The sequence below is a fragment of the Fukomys damarensis genome, unplaced genomic scaffold, assembly GCF_012274545.1.
Source record: "Fukomys damarensis isolate Sample0158 unplaced genomic scaffold, DMR_v1.0_HiC HiC_scaffold_2, whole genome shotgun sequence".
NCBI classification, from domain to species: Eukaryota; Metazoa; Chordata; class Mammalia; order Rodentia; family Bathyergidae; genus Fukomys; species Fukomys damarensis.
This window is the reverse complement of record NW_022900914.1, coordinates 58924045-58939823: the sequence shown is the minus strand read 5'-3', so window position 1 is coordinate 58939823 and position 15779 is coordinate 58924045. Positions and strand designations below refer to the sequence as shown.

The 15779-nt window shown below is 38.0% G+C and overlaps 1 protein-coding gene across 1 annotated transcript in view; it reads right to left on the bottom strand.

Annotated features, from left to right (window-relative positions):
- Positions 1-15779, bottom strand: part of Dnah6 (dynein axonemal heavy chain 6) — a 205335-nt gene that overhangs the window by 120266 nt on the left and 69290 nt on the right. Inside the window, exons 21-26 of the mRNA XM_010635241.2 lie at positions 14529-14648; positions 12001-12181; positions 10649-10745; positions 7404-7623; positions 5976-6140; positions 5758-5871 (exon numbers count right to left, since the gene is read on the bottom strand). Coding sequence (XP_010633543.1) covers positions 5758-5871; positions 5976-6140; positions 7404-7623; positions 10649-10745; positions 12001-12181; positions 14529-14648 — 897 coding nt within the window. The remainder of the gene's footprint in view (positions 1-5757; positions 5872-5975; positions 6141-7403; positions 7624-10648; positions 10746-12000; positions 12182-14528; positions 14649-15779) is intronic.

Genomic DNA, 15779 nt, shown 5'->3' with positions numbered 1-15779 from the left:
CCACTATATAATGCTGTTTCTAGGGAAGATTGCTCTGTCAAAAAAGTTAAATGTATTAAAGGTGATAGTCTTCATTTCTTTCTTTCCCATTGATAATCAGAAAATCTGAGCATTTTAACCAGCCAATGGGACTAAATGAAAACATTTTTGGAAAGCTTGAGCTTCTGATTCTTACATAAGTCATTAAATCTATTTCAGAGGAGTGTGGTACCTCTGAGGGTCACACAACCTTGTGCTGAATTTTCACTTGGCCCAGTGCTGGTCCAGGGCCACCTTGGCATCAAATCCAATGGAACTGTCTTTGGGAATCATTTCTCTTTTCTGAGAATTTTTTTTCTCATTCCAAGAAAACTCTCTCCTTTTTCAGTTTTAAAGATAAACCTTTAAAAATGCAGTATTATGAAAAACCAAACAAGTACTAATACAATTGTAGTGGGGGATCTAAATACCCCACTGTCACAAATAGGCAGATCATCTAGGCAAAAAATCAACAATGAAATACTAGAACTGAATCAAGCTTTTGAACACATGGACTTATTAGATGTCTATAGAGTGTTCCACCCCACAAAATCAGAATATACATTCTTTTTGGCTGCACATGGGTCATTCTCCAAGATAGACCACATACTAGCTCACAGAACAGGTTTGAATAAATTCAAAAGAATCGAAGTTATTCCATGTATATTATCAGATCATAGTGCAATCAAGCTGGGGATCAATAGCATAAGAAACTGTAAGATATTCACAAATACATGGAAATTGAACAACACTCTCCTGAACAATCAATGGATCACAGAGGAAATTAAAGAAGAAATTAGACAGTTTTTGAAAATAAGTGAAAATGCCAATACAACATATAGGAATCTATGGGACACAATGAAAGCAGTTATATGTGGAAAATTCATAGCACTGAATGCTCACACTAGGAAAACAGAGGGAGCTCAAATAAACAACCTAATGATGAAGCTTAGACTCTTAGAAAAACAAGAGCAAGAAAAACCCAAAGCTCGAACAAGAGAGGAAATTATAAAGATAAGAGCAGAAATCAATGCAATGGAAACTAGGAAAATGATACAAAAAATAAATGAATCAAAGAGTTGGTTTTTCGAAAGAATAAATAAGATTGATAAACCCTTAGCTAACCTTATCAAAAAAAGGAAAGAAAAGGCTCAGATCCATGCAATCAGGAATAAAAAAGGTGAACTCACAACAGATCAAACAGAAATCCACAGGATCATTAATACCTACTTTGAGAACCTGTACTCTAATAAAATGGAAAACACAGAAGAAATGGACAGATTTCTAGATACTTATGAATTACTAAAGTTGAACAAAGAAGATAAAAACGTTTTAAACACTCCAATTACAATCAGTGAAATGGAAAATGTAATTAAAAATCTACTAACAAAGAAAAGCCCAGGTCCTGATGGATTCACTGCTGAATTTTACAAGATATTTAGAGAAGAACTACTGCCATTACTCTTCAAACTTTTCAATGAAATTGAAAGGGGAACAGTACTTCCAAATTCATTCCTGGAAGCAAGTATCACTTTGATTTCCAAACCAGGGAAAGATGCAACTAAAAAGGAGAACTGTAGGCCAAACTCCTTAATGAATTTAGATGCAAAAATCCTTAATAAGATACTAGCAAACAGAATACAGAGGATCATCAAGAAGATCATACATCCTGACCAAGTTGGATTTATTCAAGGGATGGAAGGATGGTTCAACATACGTAAGTCAATAAATGTAATACACTATGTTAACAGTGTCAAGGACAAAAACCATATGATCCTCTGGATAGATGCAGAAAAAGCACTTGACAAAATTCAACATACATTCATGAAAAAAATCCTGCAAAAAGTTGGAATAGATGGTGTATATCTCAATTTAATAAAGTCTATCTATGAAAAACCAACAGCCAACATCATATTAAATGGCCAAAACTGAAAACCTTCACATTAAAATCAGGAACAAGACAAGGATGCCCACGATCACCACTCCTCTTCGATATAGTTCTGGAAATATTAGCCACAGCAATTAGACAAGAGAAAGAAATTAAAGCAATAAAGATAGGAAAGGAAGAAGTTAAACTGTCATTATTTGCTGATGATATGATACTCTACATTGAAGACCCCAAAAAACTCCACCAAAAGGCTTCTAGACTTAATTGACACTTTTAGCAGAGTAGCTGGATACAAGGTCAACGCCCCCAAATCAATAGCCTTCTTGTACATATATAACACACTCACTGAGAGAGAAATTAGGGAAAAGACTCCCTTCACCATAGCATCCAAAAAAATGAAGTATTTAGGAATCAATCTAACAAAAGAAGCAAAAGACCTCTACACTGAAAACTACAGCACTCTGAAAAAACAGACTGAAGAGGATATAAGAAAATGGAAAGATATCCCCTGCTCTTGGATAGGAAGAATCAACATAGTGAAGGTGGTCATACTACCAAAGCTGCTATACAGATTCAATGCAATGCCAATTGAAATCCCACCACTATACTTCACAGAACTAGAAAGAAGAATCCAAATATTCCATAAGAGACCTAGAATAGCAAAAGCCATCCTAGGCAACAGAGACATGGCAGCAGGTATAACAATTACTAATTTGAAATTATACTACAAAGCCACTGTGGTAAAAACAGCATGGTACTGGCAAAGAAACAGACCTGAGGATCAGTGGAACAGATTGGAAGACACAAAAACAAATCCAGATGCACTCAGCTACGTCATCTTTGACAAAGGAGCTGACCATCCCAACTGGAGGAAAGATAGCCTCTTTAATAAATGGTGTTGGAAAAACTGGATTTCAACCTGCAAAAGATTAAAACTAGGCCCTTATCTTTCACCATGCACTAAATTAAAATCCAAGTGGATTAAAGATCTAAATATTAAAACAGAAACACTGAACTTGCTGGAAGATAGGTTAGGCAGAACTCTTGAAGACACTGGCATAGGAAAAGACTTTATGAACAAATCCTCAGTAGCACGGGAACTAGCAGAAAGAATCAACAACTGGGATCTCATCTTATTAAAAAGCTTCTGCACTGCAAAAGGAACCATCAACAGAACTAAGAGAGCACCTACAATGTGGGAAAAAATTTTTACCAGCTGCTCCTCAGACAAAGGACTACTATTGAGAATATATAAAGAACTCAAAACAATCAGCCCCCCAAATATAAAGACCGAATTAAAAAATGGGCATCTGAAATGAACAGACATTTCTCAGACAAAGAAATAAAAGCATCAAGTAAATATATGAAAAAGTGTTCAACATCACTGGTCATTTGAGAAATGCAAATGAAAACAACACTGAGATTCCACCTCACCCCACAAAGAATGGCTGCTATTAAGAAATCAATCAATAACAAATGCTGGTGGGGTTGTGGGGAGAAAGAAACCTTTCTCCATTGTTGGTGGGAATGCAGACTGGTGCAACCACTATGGAAATCAATATGGAGATACCTCAAAGAGCTGGGACTAGAGGTTCCATTAGACCCAGCCATCCCTCTTCTGGGTATCTTTCCAAAAGAATTAAAAGAATCGTATCAGAGTGATATATGTGTACCAATGTTTATAGTGGCACAGTTTGTAATAGCTAAAACTTGGAAACAGCCCATTTGCCCATCAGTTGGCGAATGGATAAAGAAGATGTGGTTTTTCTATAAAATGGAATACTACTCAGCCATAAAGAATGAGAAATTAGATTCATTCATAGGAAAATGGATACATATTGAGGATATACTCCAAAGTGAAATAAATAAGTCACACATGTGCAAATACCTTATAATTTCTCTGGTGTGAATAAACTATAATAGTACATAAGATCCTAATGAGATAACTGTAATTGTGAAATAGGAAGAAAAGGGCTAAAGGTGTAGGGAAAGTGGGAAGGGTAGGGGAAATGTAATAAGGGAAAGAAAAAAATAGGAGAAAATGAATAAATGGAAATAAAGTTGGGAGGGGAGGAGGGGGTGAAGGGAGGGCAGGGACAAGGGGAATAAATGAGAACCAGGACTGGTCATGTAAAGGTACAAGATCCCAATAATGAATGTAACTGTACTGTATACCTAAAATGTACCAATAAACTCAATGCAGAAAAAAATGCAGTATTATTTGGGAGTGTAATTAAATTTGGAGTCCATGACCTTATCAAATAGATATTTGCAATTACTTTTCCTTGTTATCCAGTTTGCCCTTTCACTCTTTCCTTTGCAGTGTAAAAGATTTTCATTTGGACACAATTCTATTTGTTTATTTTTGCTTTTGTTGCTTGTGCTTTTGTAGTATAACCAAGAAATCAATGCAAAGGTCATAAAACTTCCCCTATGTTTTCTACCAGGAGTTTCATAGCTTCAGGTCCTGTTTAAATCCTTAATACACCTTGTATTGATTTTTGTATATAGTTAAAGAGATGGGATTAATTTATTCTGCAACACTAAAAACCAAATAACCAAATAAAAAAATGAACAAAGGACTTGAATAGACATTTCTCCAAGAAAGACATACAAATGGCCAAAAGGTATTGAAAAAGCCACTTACATCACAAATAACAAGTAAAATTAAAACCAAAACCACAATGTGATTTCATCTCACATCTGTTTGGATGCCCACTATCAAAACTAACAAGATTACAAGAATTGGCAAGGGTGTGTAGAAAAGGGAACCCTTGCACACAGTTTGCAGGAGTGTAAAAGGTCCAGTTACTATGGAAAATAGTATAGAGGTTTTTCCAAACATGTCAAATGGAATTACCATATGATTCAGCAAGTCCACCTTTGGGAACATGTACAAAAGAATTGAAATCAGGATCTTAAGGAGATATCTACACTCTTGCATTAATAGTAACAATATTCAAAATTGCCAAGATGTAGAAATAACTTAAAAGCCTATCAATGAATAAATGGATAAAGAAAATTTGGGGCATACATAGGATGGAGTATCATTCAGCCTTAAAAAGAAGAAAATCCTATTCTATACTACAACAAGGATACATCTGAAAGACTTTAAACTAAGAAAATGAGCCTGTCACAGGAGGACAAATATTGCATGATTCCTCTCACATGAAGTATCTAAGTCAAAACATACAAGCAGAGTAGAAAGGTGGTTGCCAGGGGCTGGAGAGAGAGGTAAAGGGGAAATTGTTCAGAAGATAGAAAGTTTCAGTTGTACATGATAAACAGGTTTGAGAGACATGTTTTGGTACATTGTGCTTATCATTTACAGTACTATACCGGGCACTTATACAGTTTAAGGTGGTAGACTAAGTTTAGCTATAAAACAGCATTTCCCAACTGTAGCTAAACAGTTTTTATAGAGTGGTAGATTCTTTCAATTACTTACTGCTTTATATTATAGTGCATTTGAGCCTAGAAATAAAAATGGCACAAATTCTGAGGTTTTCTGGATTAAATGAACTTCTAGGAGAGGCACCTAGTGCCTAATTAAAAATTATTCTGTAAGAGATGCAAACAATTACAACAGTGATGTTTTCCTCAAGTTGTTTTTCCTTCTATTTTTTGTAAATATTCACTTCAATACTACACAAAAACCAAGGCCCTTTAAAAAGTTGAACACAAATCATTTTATTGAGACCCACAAAGCTTGTGGATAACTCATTGATAGAGCTTTAGAATTTCAGAAATAAAGTGAATTTGCATGAACCATGCTAACAAAAAAAAAAAACACTGAAATGATCCTACGCTGCAATATAATATTTTCAGTATTACTCTGTTAAAAATCTCACCTCAAAATTTACTTTTTCAAAAACTTCTAGGGCCTCTACGTGGTTACTGTCTTCTTTTTCTAGACACTCAGTCAAATCCCGGCACCACATAATTTGAGAAATGGTCAGGATAACCTGGAAAAAAAAAAAAAAGAAAAAAGAAGAACCCATCTTCTTTAAGTCTGTGAGGCATCTCACCAGGGAAGGATCCAGAAGTGGAAATTTCCCGAGTTCTTTACTTGAGAAGGGTGGCCAGCAACCACCCAGGCTGTCCTTGCTTTCCCCTGATAATCGGCCATGGCAGCTTTGCACAGGCGACGCAGTGACGTGAACATGGCTTCCTCCACTTTACCGAGCCAGTCCTCCACGTTGCCTCGGGCCTTGAGGCCTTTGCCCAAGCTGACCTAGAGAACAGAGCAATGATCAAAATGGTGTGGGTGCGACCCGTAAACTGCACATCTTCTGGGTTTCAGGGACTGAACCCTGTGGTGAGTGAACGCTCAAGCCCGACCACAAATCCTGGAACATTCTATAGAGATTCTATAGATATTCTACAGCTATTCCATTATACCTGACCCCACCCCACCACTTTATTTTTACTTCTTCTTTCTCTTGGGGCCAACTCTTTGGAAGAGGCATCTATAAGTGCTACTAAATGAATTTCTTCAATTATTTTTATGATTGCACTTGCTGTCATCTGATTTTTATCCCTAACCATTACTGTACACCTCTTCTCATTAAACTTTCCCATGTCCTCCAACTGAAAAGTCTGATTGTCACTTTTTAGTGTTTCTCAGATTTATTTCTCAGACTTCAAAGACTTGACTGTCCCACTTGTTTTGGTCTTTTTCATCTATTCTTCTTTAGACTTAATGTTTAAATTTCATGTTTTCTTGAGATTTTTATCCTTAATCTTCACCTTCTGCAAGAGGATTAATTCAGGACAAAAATATGTTTATGGGTTCCCACTACTCCCACAGTTACACCACTGTGCTCTAACTGGACCCAATTCTTTGGCATTTCCCTGTCCAGTTCCTACTTTCAGAATGCTCTATCTGCTCAGGACCACATGGCAGATTCTCTTTTTACCTTCCTGTGTGTGTGTGTGTGTGTGTGTGTGTGTGTGTGTGTGTGTCCTCTGTGCAGTCATTTGGCTCCTCACAGTCTACGAATCCATTCATTCTCTGGGTATTCACTGTGTGGGGCCCTGGAGAAGACACTGCTGGTAACTGCCACTTACATGGTATTCACTGGGCACTGCTCTGTGTAGCTGATGTAAAGTAATGGCTGAAAATCCTCACCATCCCATGAGGAGGCCAGCATGATTACTAGTCCTGATTTGAGTCCAGGTGGCTGAGGTACTCTTAACCAGTTCACTATGGAGCCTCTTGTGCATGGTTGTGTAAAATATAGCTCCAGTTTTCTCCACACTGTTTCCAGAAGCATGCTTCTGCCATTGCATTTACTATAATGATTTTTAATTGTCTGATGATTTATCCACCAGGTTTTGAGCTTTTTGAGGGCAAGCGTTTTATTTTGGTGTTCCTTGAAAATGCTGAACTAGTAGAACGCCCGGCATGCTCACAGTGAGAATAACTAGATCTCTACCCAACCCTAAAAGAGTGACACAGTTTATGTATGAGAAATTATAAAGAGCAGCATCTCACCCTTTCTCCCTCTGGTGACAGCATGGCCAGAATATCATTAGTATAAACCTTTTCTTGCTCTGCATCGATACCAGGGATTCTTCCTTCAGCAGGAGGCATCAGAGCAAACTCAAGCTTTGAAATGGAGTCGAAGCATTTCCTCAAGTGTGGCTGCACAGCTTGTGGGTTTCGTGTCTGTGCCAGAATCTCCAGAAGTTCATCATTTGACAAGAAGTAAAATCTGGATTAAAGAGAATCCTTATAATATGACTTGAAATGGACAGAACGCTTTAGCTAGACATAAAAGGTAAATTCCTTAGCCACATCTACCCCAATCTGCTGATTTCTTGGCCCTTTAGTTATACTAGTTCTAGGAAGGCCATATGTTTCTAAACAGGTTTGATGTGAAGATTGGTGAGGATCTATTTCCAATACCTAGAATTAGTGGCTAGTACATAATAGATAGTTTTCATAAAAATCATGAAAAATGCTGGTTCCTGCTGTGATACTATTTTGTTCACATATCTGTCTTGACTTTGAGCTCCTATAATGAAGATATATTATTTAGGTTCCCTAGGACCTTGCCTAGTAACTCACAGATACTTTGCATTAAATCCATCATTTATTGAACAGACAGTACATGGATGAATGGTTGTAGGAACCTGATCTGGTTCTGTGTACATATCCTGGGCAGTTGTCCCAGTCCAAAGGCACAGGCTATTTCTAGCAGCATGTGCTACTGTGAAAAGTTTTCTAACACATGAAGGCTATACATATGCAGAAAGAAAACACTTTATATGTATTCTAATGTCAGTACAAGTAAGGAAATTCATGAACTTATATAATACTGTTTTTCTGTAGATTGGGGGTAGCAAGTTATAGCCCATAAACTAAATCTTATTTCATAATAGCCCACTACTTATTTCGTAAATAAAGACTTATTGTCACTTGGGTATGTAAATATGCTACCTATGGCTCTTTCTGTGGTACAGTAGAGGAGTTGATTAGCTGCAGCAGACTTTATTGCTTGCAAAGCCTTAAATATTTACTATGAGGCCTTTTATAAAAAATGGCTGATCCCTGCAAGAGATAACCAAAAATATTGTTTTTTTTTTTTTTTTTACTGAACATCTGTTTTTAATTATTAATGTATATAATCTGAAAGCGATGTCCACAGGATTTGTTAGAAATGCACATTTTCTGGAGGAATTATGACGTTACTCATGTGACGCATTGCACCTGTTTTCTCCTCCTCCTCTCCTCCCTCCACACCTGTCTCCTTCCTCCTTCCTCCTCTCTCCCTCCTTCCCTCCCTCCCTTCTTTCCTTTCTCCCCCTCTTTAGAGGTGTGACCAACTAGATTATAAACCCTTAAGAAAAAGGTAGTATTTTTTTAACCATATAGCACAGAAGTTTTACACAAAATTTACATTAAAACTCTCATCATTTTCTTATGTATATCAAATGGAAACTTTGCAAAGTTGCATATACACACACACACACACACACACACTTTTTTGGGGGGGTCTGACTTGCAAAAATAAGTTCTACCATTTGCCTTTTATTGCAAAAAATTAACACTTATTTTAATAAACACTTTTGGTATTTTTTTAATGCCTCCTTTGTACTTGATTTGTTAAAAGTAGCTTTTGTCATTTTTTTTTTTTATTGAGTTTATTGGTACATTTAGGGATACAGTACAGTTACATTCATTGTTGGGATCATGTACCTTTACATGGCAAGTCTTGATTCTCATTTTTTCCCCTTACCTCTGCCCTCCCTTCACCCCCTCCTCCCCTCCCCATCTACAAACACTTTATTTTCATCTTTTCATTCTCTCACATTTTTTTCTTTTCCCTTTTTGTTCTTCCCCTACGTATCACATCTATTTTGTATTATGTTCAATCTCTCTAATGGAATTGGATTTATTATCCCAATTAATTCTCAGAGTCCATTTCATAGGCCAGAGCAATTAATGCTTAAGGTTTAATTCAGTGGTTTCAAATTTGTTTTTCCAGTGACTATAGGCCCATTTTACTACTTCCCTCCTCTCTAACTATCTTAGGTTCCAAAGGATCAAGTGCACAAACTAGCATTTAGTAAATGTCCTGGATTGCTGGCTGCAAACTCAGCAATGTCTCTGCATCAGGGAGGAGCAAGGATGACATTTCTCAAGATCTCTTTCCAGCAAGGTTTTAGCTTAGACTCTTCCCATGAGATGTTTTTATATGAGACTGAGGAGGTGCACGGGAAGCAGAGGCCATAATTCTCCCACTCGTCATGGATGGAGTGAAGAACACGAGGTTTTGTACTTGGCTGTCAGGTGTCCTCCTGATTAACCCCTCCACACCTTTTTGTTGTAGAGAGCTGAGACTGGGTGTAATTTCCACGAGACCTATCTGTACTTCTAGATTCCTTCAAAGTGATCTCCAGTTCTTCTCTCCTTCCCAGTAGCACTTGTGACAACCTCTAATTCCCCGTATGATTTTTTATCCTAAATACAGAGTGGCTTCTGTGTTCCTGACCAAATCCTGCTCAACTAAGGCAGGGAGATGTTAAAAGTGTTCCTGTTTCTCTCTTGAGCTCTAGGACCAGGGTTGTCACTTGTGCCTACATTTCAAAATGAGATGGCAGGTCTCCTGGGATCTATTCTCAGGGAGAGGGGTGAAGACTCTAGGGACTGCATTGATGTGAAGGAACAAAGCGGGTGAAGCTGGAGAGGCTGGAGAGCTGGAGATAGGAAGATTTTTTGTGGGGGCAGGTAAATAAGCTAAGGGTTTCCTCTACTCCTGTGAGGAAGGGTGAGCATCATTCTCTTCAGATCTAAGTATCTTGAAGAGCTTATTATTCATCCCCACCAGTCAATTTAAAAAAAACTACTGCGGCAACACAAGTCTCTCTAACTCTTTGTGTGCATATTTGTGGACACAAACACGCAGGCATATCCATCTAACAGTAAAACAGCAGAGCAAGGCTGCATCCAAACATCCCTCCTGCATTGAGGTTATTTATTTACCACTTACATCTTATTTTTATTCTTACTAGTACATATTTGCAGTACACAATGATTACATTCATTATGGGGAGGTGGTACACATGTGCAACACATGTATTTTTACTCTGAGATGTATACTCCTTAATCTAGATACTATCATAGAATTTTCTTGTTTCTTGTTTCATCGTCTGATATTTTCAAGCTATAATCATAACCTCAATTGATTGATAGTTAACTACTAAGGTACATCTTAGATTGCTTTATAAACTTACCTTGGAAAGATAACTCTTTTTGATTCTAAATATGCCTCTAGACACTTCTGAATTTGGTCAAGTAATACATTATTGTTTTGAAAAGTCTCCAGAAGCCCTGTTTATATAAAAAAGGATTAATAAAACTATTAGAATGAAGAATATCATTTTAAATGAAAGTAAAATATAATATTAAATTAATATTTTAAAAGCTTTAGCCAGGCATGGTGGTATAAGCCTATAATTCCAGTACTCAGGAGGCTAAGGCAGGGGGATTGCTGTAAACTTGAGGCCAGCCAGCACCACATAGTGAGTTTAATGCTAGCCTGAATTCAGAGCAAGACCTGCCTCAAAAAAACAACAAACAAACCAAAAAAACCCTTAGTTTAATTGGATGAAAAAAAATAGGCTAATAAAATTGGAGGCTAACAATTTTAAAGATTATTTTTAAGGATAACATTAATTTTAATATTTACCATGTATGAACAATTATATTTAACTCAAAATATCCTCATTTGGCATCCTGTACTTCTAGGGGGCTGGGAGCACACAAACAAAAACCATCTCCTTGACCCTTCAAACAAAGCCAGATCCTATGTCCTCCCATTTCATTGTCACCTTCTTACATATGTCATTGTTGTGTCTGCCATCTTTAAGTGTCAATATTATGACAATGGGATACCCTTTCTTCTATAGTTCCGTAAGGAGAAAATTCTTGACTTATTCATCTTTGTAGTCTTGGTGCCTGTCACAGTGGCTGCTTCCTCATTTACCCAAGAACCAAATGCAAGTCTTTACTATTGCCTCTTTGTAATCAATAACCCCATCCAATGCCCACTGTCCATTTAAGCAACACAGCTTGTGGCCTCACCTCCTGATCCTGTTTCCTTGTGCGCTGCACTCCAGCCTGCCCTGACTTCCATGCTAACTGCTAACTGTTGTGCATACTAAGCATGCTCTGACCTTGGGACCCCTGACTTTTCTTCCCTCTGCTTTTACAATTCTCTCTTAGATCCACATACATTTTGCAATCCCTCTTTCCTGCATGTTTCTTTAATAGGATGGTTCAACGGAATGTAAATATGCCTTGTAGTCAAAGTTGTGAGAAACATCACTGAAACCCTGCAGCAACATCTTCAGATTGTAAGAACCTCAAAAAGAAGCAGTCTCGTGTAATAAAAAGTACAAACCAAGCTGAGAGAGAATGGCAATGAGAGGAGGGCAGTATTCAATCCACATTGCTTAGCAAATGTTTCTGGTCATCAGTGCTGACTAGAATCAAGGATTAAATGCACTGCATGTGATTAGATTCTTGGGACTGACAAACACTTTAGGTGATTTTATTGTCTTTTTAAAAAAAGTTTGTTTTGTACCTGGTTGAGTAGCAGCTCGAAGAGCATTAGGCAGCCGGTTCACCTTCCTCATGATTTCTTTCCACGATTTATCCACTTGAAGAAACATCTTGGCCTCTGCAGGCAACTGCCTCTGAATATCTGGAGCATTAAAAATACTTTCTAGGTAAAGCCAGTTTCTCTGGCAGGTCAGCCACTCTTCCTAGGAGAAAAATACTGGAATTATCCATTTTGAACATCTAAATTGAAGACATATATTTATATTAAAAGTTATCACACAGGGAACCACTCTTTTTTCCATGCAGGGACTGTTTTATGGCTTCTCACAGGTCTTTGGGAATGAAATTTCCTCAAAGGGCGAAGACTCACGTGCCTGACTTTCTACTGAGTGCAGTTATAAATCTGCTGTGTGGGAACTAGAATGGGTCTCAAGAAATGCGATTAAAATGGCCAGAGAGACATTCTAGGAGAGAGGAGAAGGTAGGATGTTTACACAAAGGACCCTAAGGGGTTGGGAGGTGGCCAGTATCAGTATTTCCAAATATGTATATATGTGTGTGTGTGTGTGTGTGTGTGTGTGTGTGTGTATAATTTTATCATGATATATATATCTCATGATAAAAAATTTTTAATCAATTATACTAATTTCTTCTCTCACCTTTCTGTAAAATAAAGGGGGGGGTGTAAAACCTGCTCATTGCAGAACAAGTGGTATAGAAGATTAGGAGGGTGAAGAAATCATACATTCTCTCTCCTATTAGAGACAATTACTGTTAATAAAAGAGATGAGATTACAGTCCATAGATCTCTTTCCTAACATTGCAAGTGTCTCCTGTTAGATTTCCCCTGCCTTAAGATGGCTGCCACATTGAATAGCAGCCTCCATGTTAAAATATGGCTTCTCCCAACAAAGGACAGGCTTCTTCTTCCCATCATGCCTCTTCTCCCACCAAAAGAGTAACCTGATACTTGCTACCTCCGAGCAGCTAGGGATGTCACAAGCCCCTCCAATCTCTTAATACTACCCCCCCACTCAACTCCACCCCAACTCAGGCTGACCCCACCCCACTCCTATAAAAGAAGCTCCCTGTTCTGCCATGTTGCTTTTCTCTCCTTTGTTCAGAGACAGCCCGGGCAGATCCTTCCCATAATAAAGACTTGTTGTGGTTCTGGTCTGGTCTTGGTCTTTGGCTCTTTCATCTAACATCTCCTGCCATTCTAACTGTGGGGAAGATTGGAAGAGAATTTCTCATTTCTCTGGATTTGGGAGTTATCAGTTCTCACATTTTCTAGACAACTAATCTGCTGGAGGGTCTCCAGTATTCAGCAGAGGCTCCCTTGAATGCCTGTCGGTAAAAATGCCCTTTAGCATTAGGCATTAGTCTTTAATCCATCCCTTTATTACAGGGCTTGGCCTGGACAGGTGGATAGGGTCAACTGTGTGTGTTCATTAAGAGGCAGGACTTCAGGGAAGGGTCTCTATGAAACAAAGTTGGAACAATTATCTTTTCCCATGTACTGATTTCATTATTTCACAGAAAGCTTTTCATATTAGAACACATAGAAGCCTAAAGATAATTAGATCAGGCTAAATATCTGAAGTCTAAGAGAAAAGCTGGATGGGAATGAAAAGATCATTGTGGGGGTTCTTTATCTTGCTCTGAGATACTGAGGAGCACAATGAAGTAAGGAGGAAGTGTGCACCACAGGCAAGGGTTCCAAGAATACTTAAAGCATCAGTGGGCTTTCTTCCAGTAAATGCAAGCTTGCTGTGGCAGATGCTTAAGGTGGCCCTAAGATGTGATGCATATATCCTGTGTGATCCTCTGCTCTGGAGTGTGAGGCCCTCTGTGACTTGCACAGGTAACTGTGCATGATGCCACTGATATTACATAAGACTAACATCTGTCTTTCCAGGAAGCACTTCTTTCTTTCTTTTCTTTCTTTTTTTTTTTTTTATGGTACCGGGGATCGAACTCAGGTCCTTGTGCTTGCGAGGCAGGCCACCGAACCGCTGAGCTAAATCCCTGGCCCAGCACTTCTTTTTTTGCAGAGTTGATGAAGCTTGTTCATGTTGTGAATTCTATATATAGAAAAATTGTGGGTAACATGCAGGAACTGAGGATGGCCTCCATCTGAGACAGTGATAATTGAAGTCTTTCAGTCCAGTGCTGCAGGGAAATAATTTCTTGCAACAACCTGAGTGGGCCTAGAAGTGGATCCTTCCTGAGTTGAGCCTCTGATGAGAATCCAGACTGGCTGGCATCTTGACTGTAACTTTGTTAAACCCTTCCTAAGACCAGGTAAAACTGTGTCTCAACTCCTGACCCACAAGAACTGTGAGATCATAAACCTGTTAAGTTTGTGGTATTTGTTTCATAGTAAAATAGTAACATAAGGGTAATTACAATTAATTAAGCTGTATAATTATGTCAACAATTAAATCTTACAGTTCTGAGCTAGATCATGCTTAAATAATGAAATAAATATTTCTAAGGGCTTGTGGATCTCCAGTTCTGAGTCCGTAAATTGAAATTACCCAGCCTCACCAAAGTTTGATTAAATAAAGCTAGCTGCTTTTGCCACTCATCCACTCGAGTCTTCAGTGGACCCATGTAACGGGATGAGGCAATGGTTGCGACGTTGATTGTGCTGTCATCAAGAAGAACCTTCAAGGGAAGAAGAAAATAAGTGCATTTGTGCTCTCAGTGATGTCCACACATTCAATCCATTTGAAGGCCAACTGTTTGAATGAACAGTGTAGTCCCAACTACTGTTTCTACTCAACCATTTCCCTGCTTGTTCCCTCCGCTCTTTGACATCCACCATGATGTTCTCTCAGAAGTCGTCCGGGGACTTCATGCTGCCAAATGTCTGCTTCTACTATAATTATTAATGGAACAAGTTTCCACTTGGGAACACTGTTCTCCTCTCTCCACTCTCTATTAGGTAACTGGCAGTTTCTTTATACAATTTAGTCAATCATGCCCTCATTTCGTAACATACTCTCTATTTCAAAAATTGACTGTCTTTGGCCCATTAACTTATCACTTTCTCTCAGTATCTCAAGGAAGACGAAACTGAATTTGTTCACATCAAACTCTGAATGATTATAAACAATCTTCCCACCATCTTTCTCCCTACTGCTCCCTTTACAAAATGGCATCCCTCACAGAATGTGTGAATTTAAAGATATGAGTCTGTTAATTTAGATGATTCAATTGCTTATTTCAGTTATAATTTTTTTCAGTGCTGAGGATTGAACCCAAGACCTTCAAACTAAGTTACACCCCCAGTCTTTTGCTATTTGTTTTTAAAATTTGAGAACTGTGATCCTCCTGGCTTTAATTATAAAATTAAAAAGAATTTTAATTAATAGTGTATGTTTTCAGTACATAATGCTAATTTGCATTACTTGTAGGGCGTTGGTACATAACATATCTTAATTCCTTTTTCCATCCCTTTTCCTTCCCTCCTTCCCCATCCATTTCTTGATCTTCTACTCTGCTATAAAGAAAGATAAACTTGAGTCATTTGTAGGAAAATGGATGCAACTTGAGACCATAACATTAAGTGAAATAAATCAGACACCCAAGCTTAAATATTGCCTGGTTTCTCTTTTATGAGAGTATAAATAAAGGGCAAAATAAAAGAGAGTTTACTAAGAAGTAGGGAAGGGGATCAAGAGATGGACAGAGGGGAAAGGAAAAAAAAAGAAAAGGGTAAGAAAAGAATTGGAGGTGTTATGTGCGTGTACCAACTTCACACAAGAAATATAAGCATTATGTACTGAAAACATA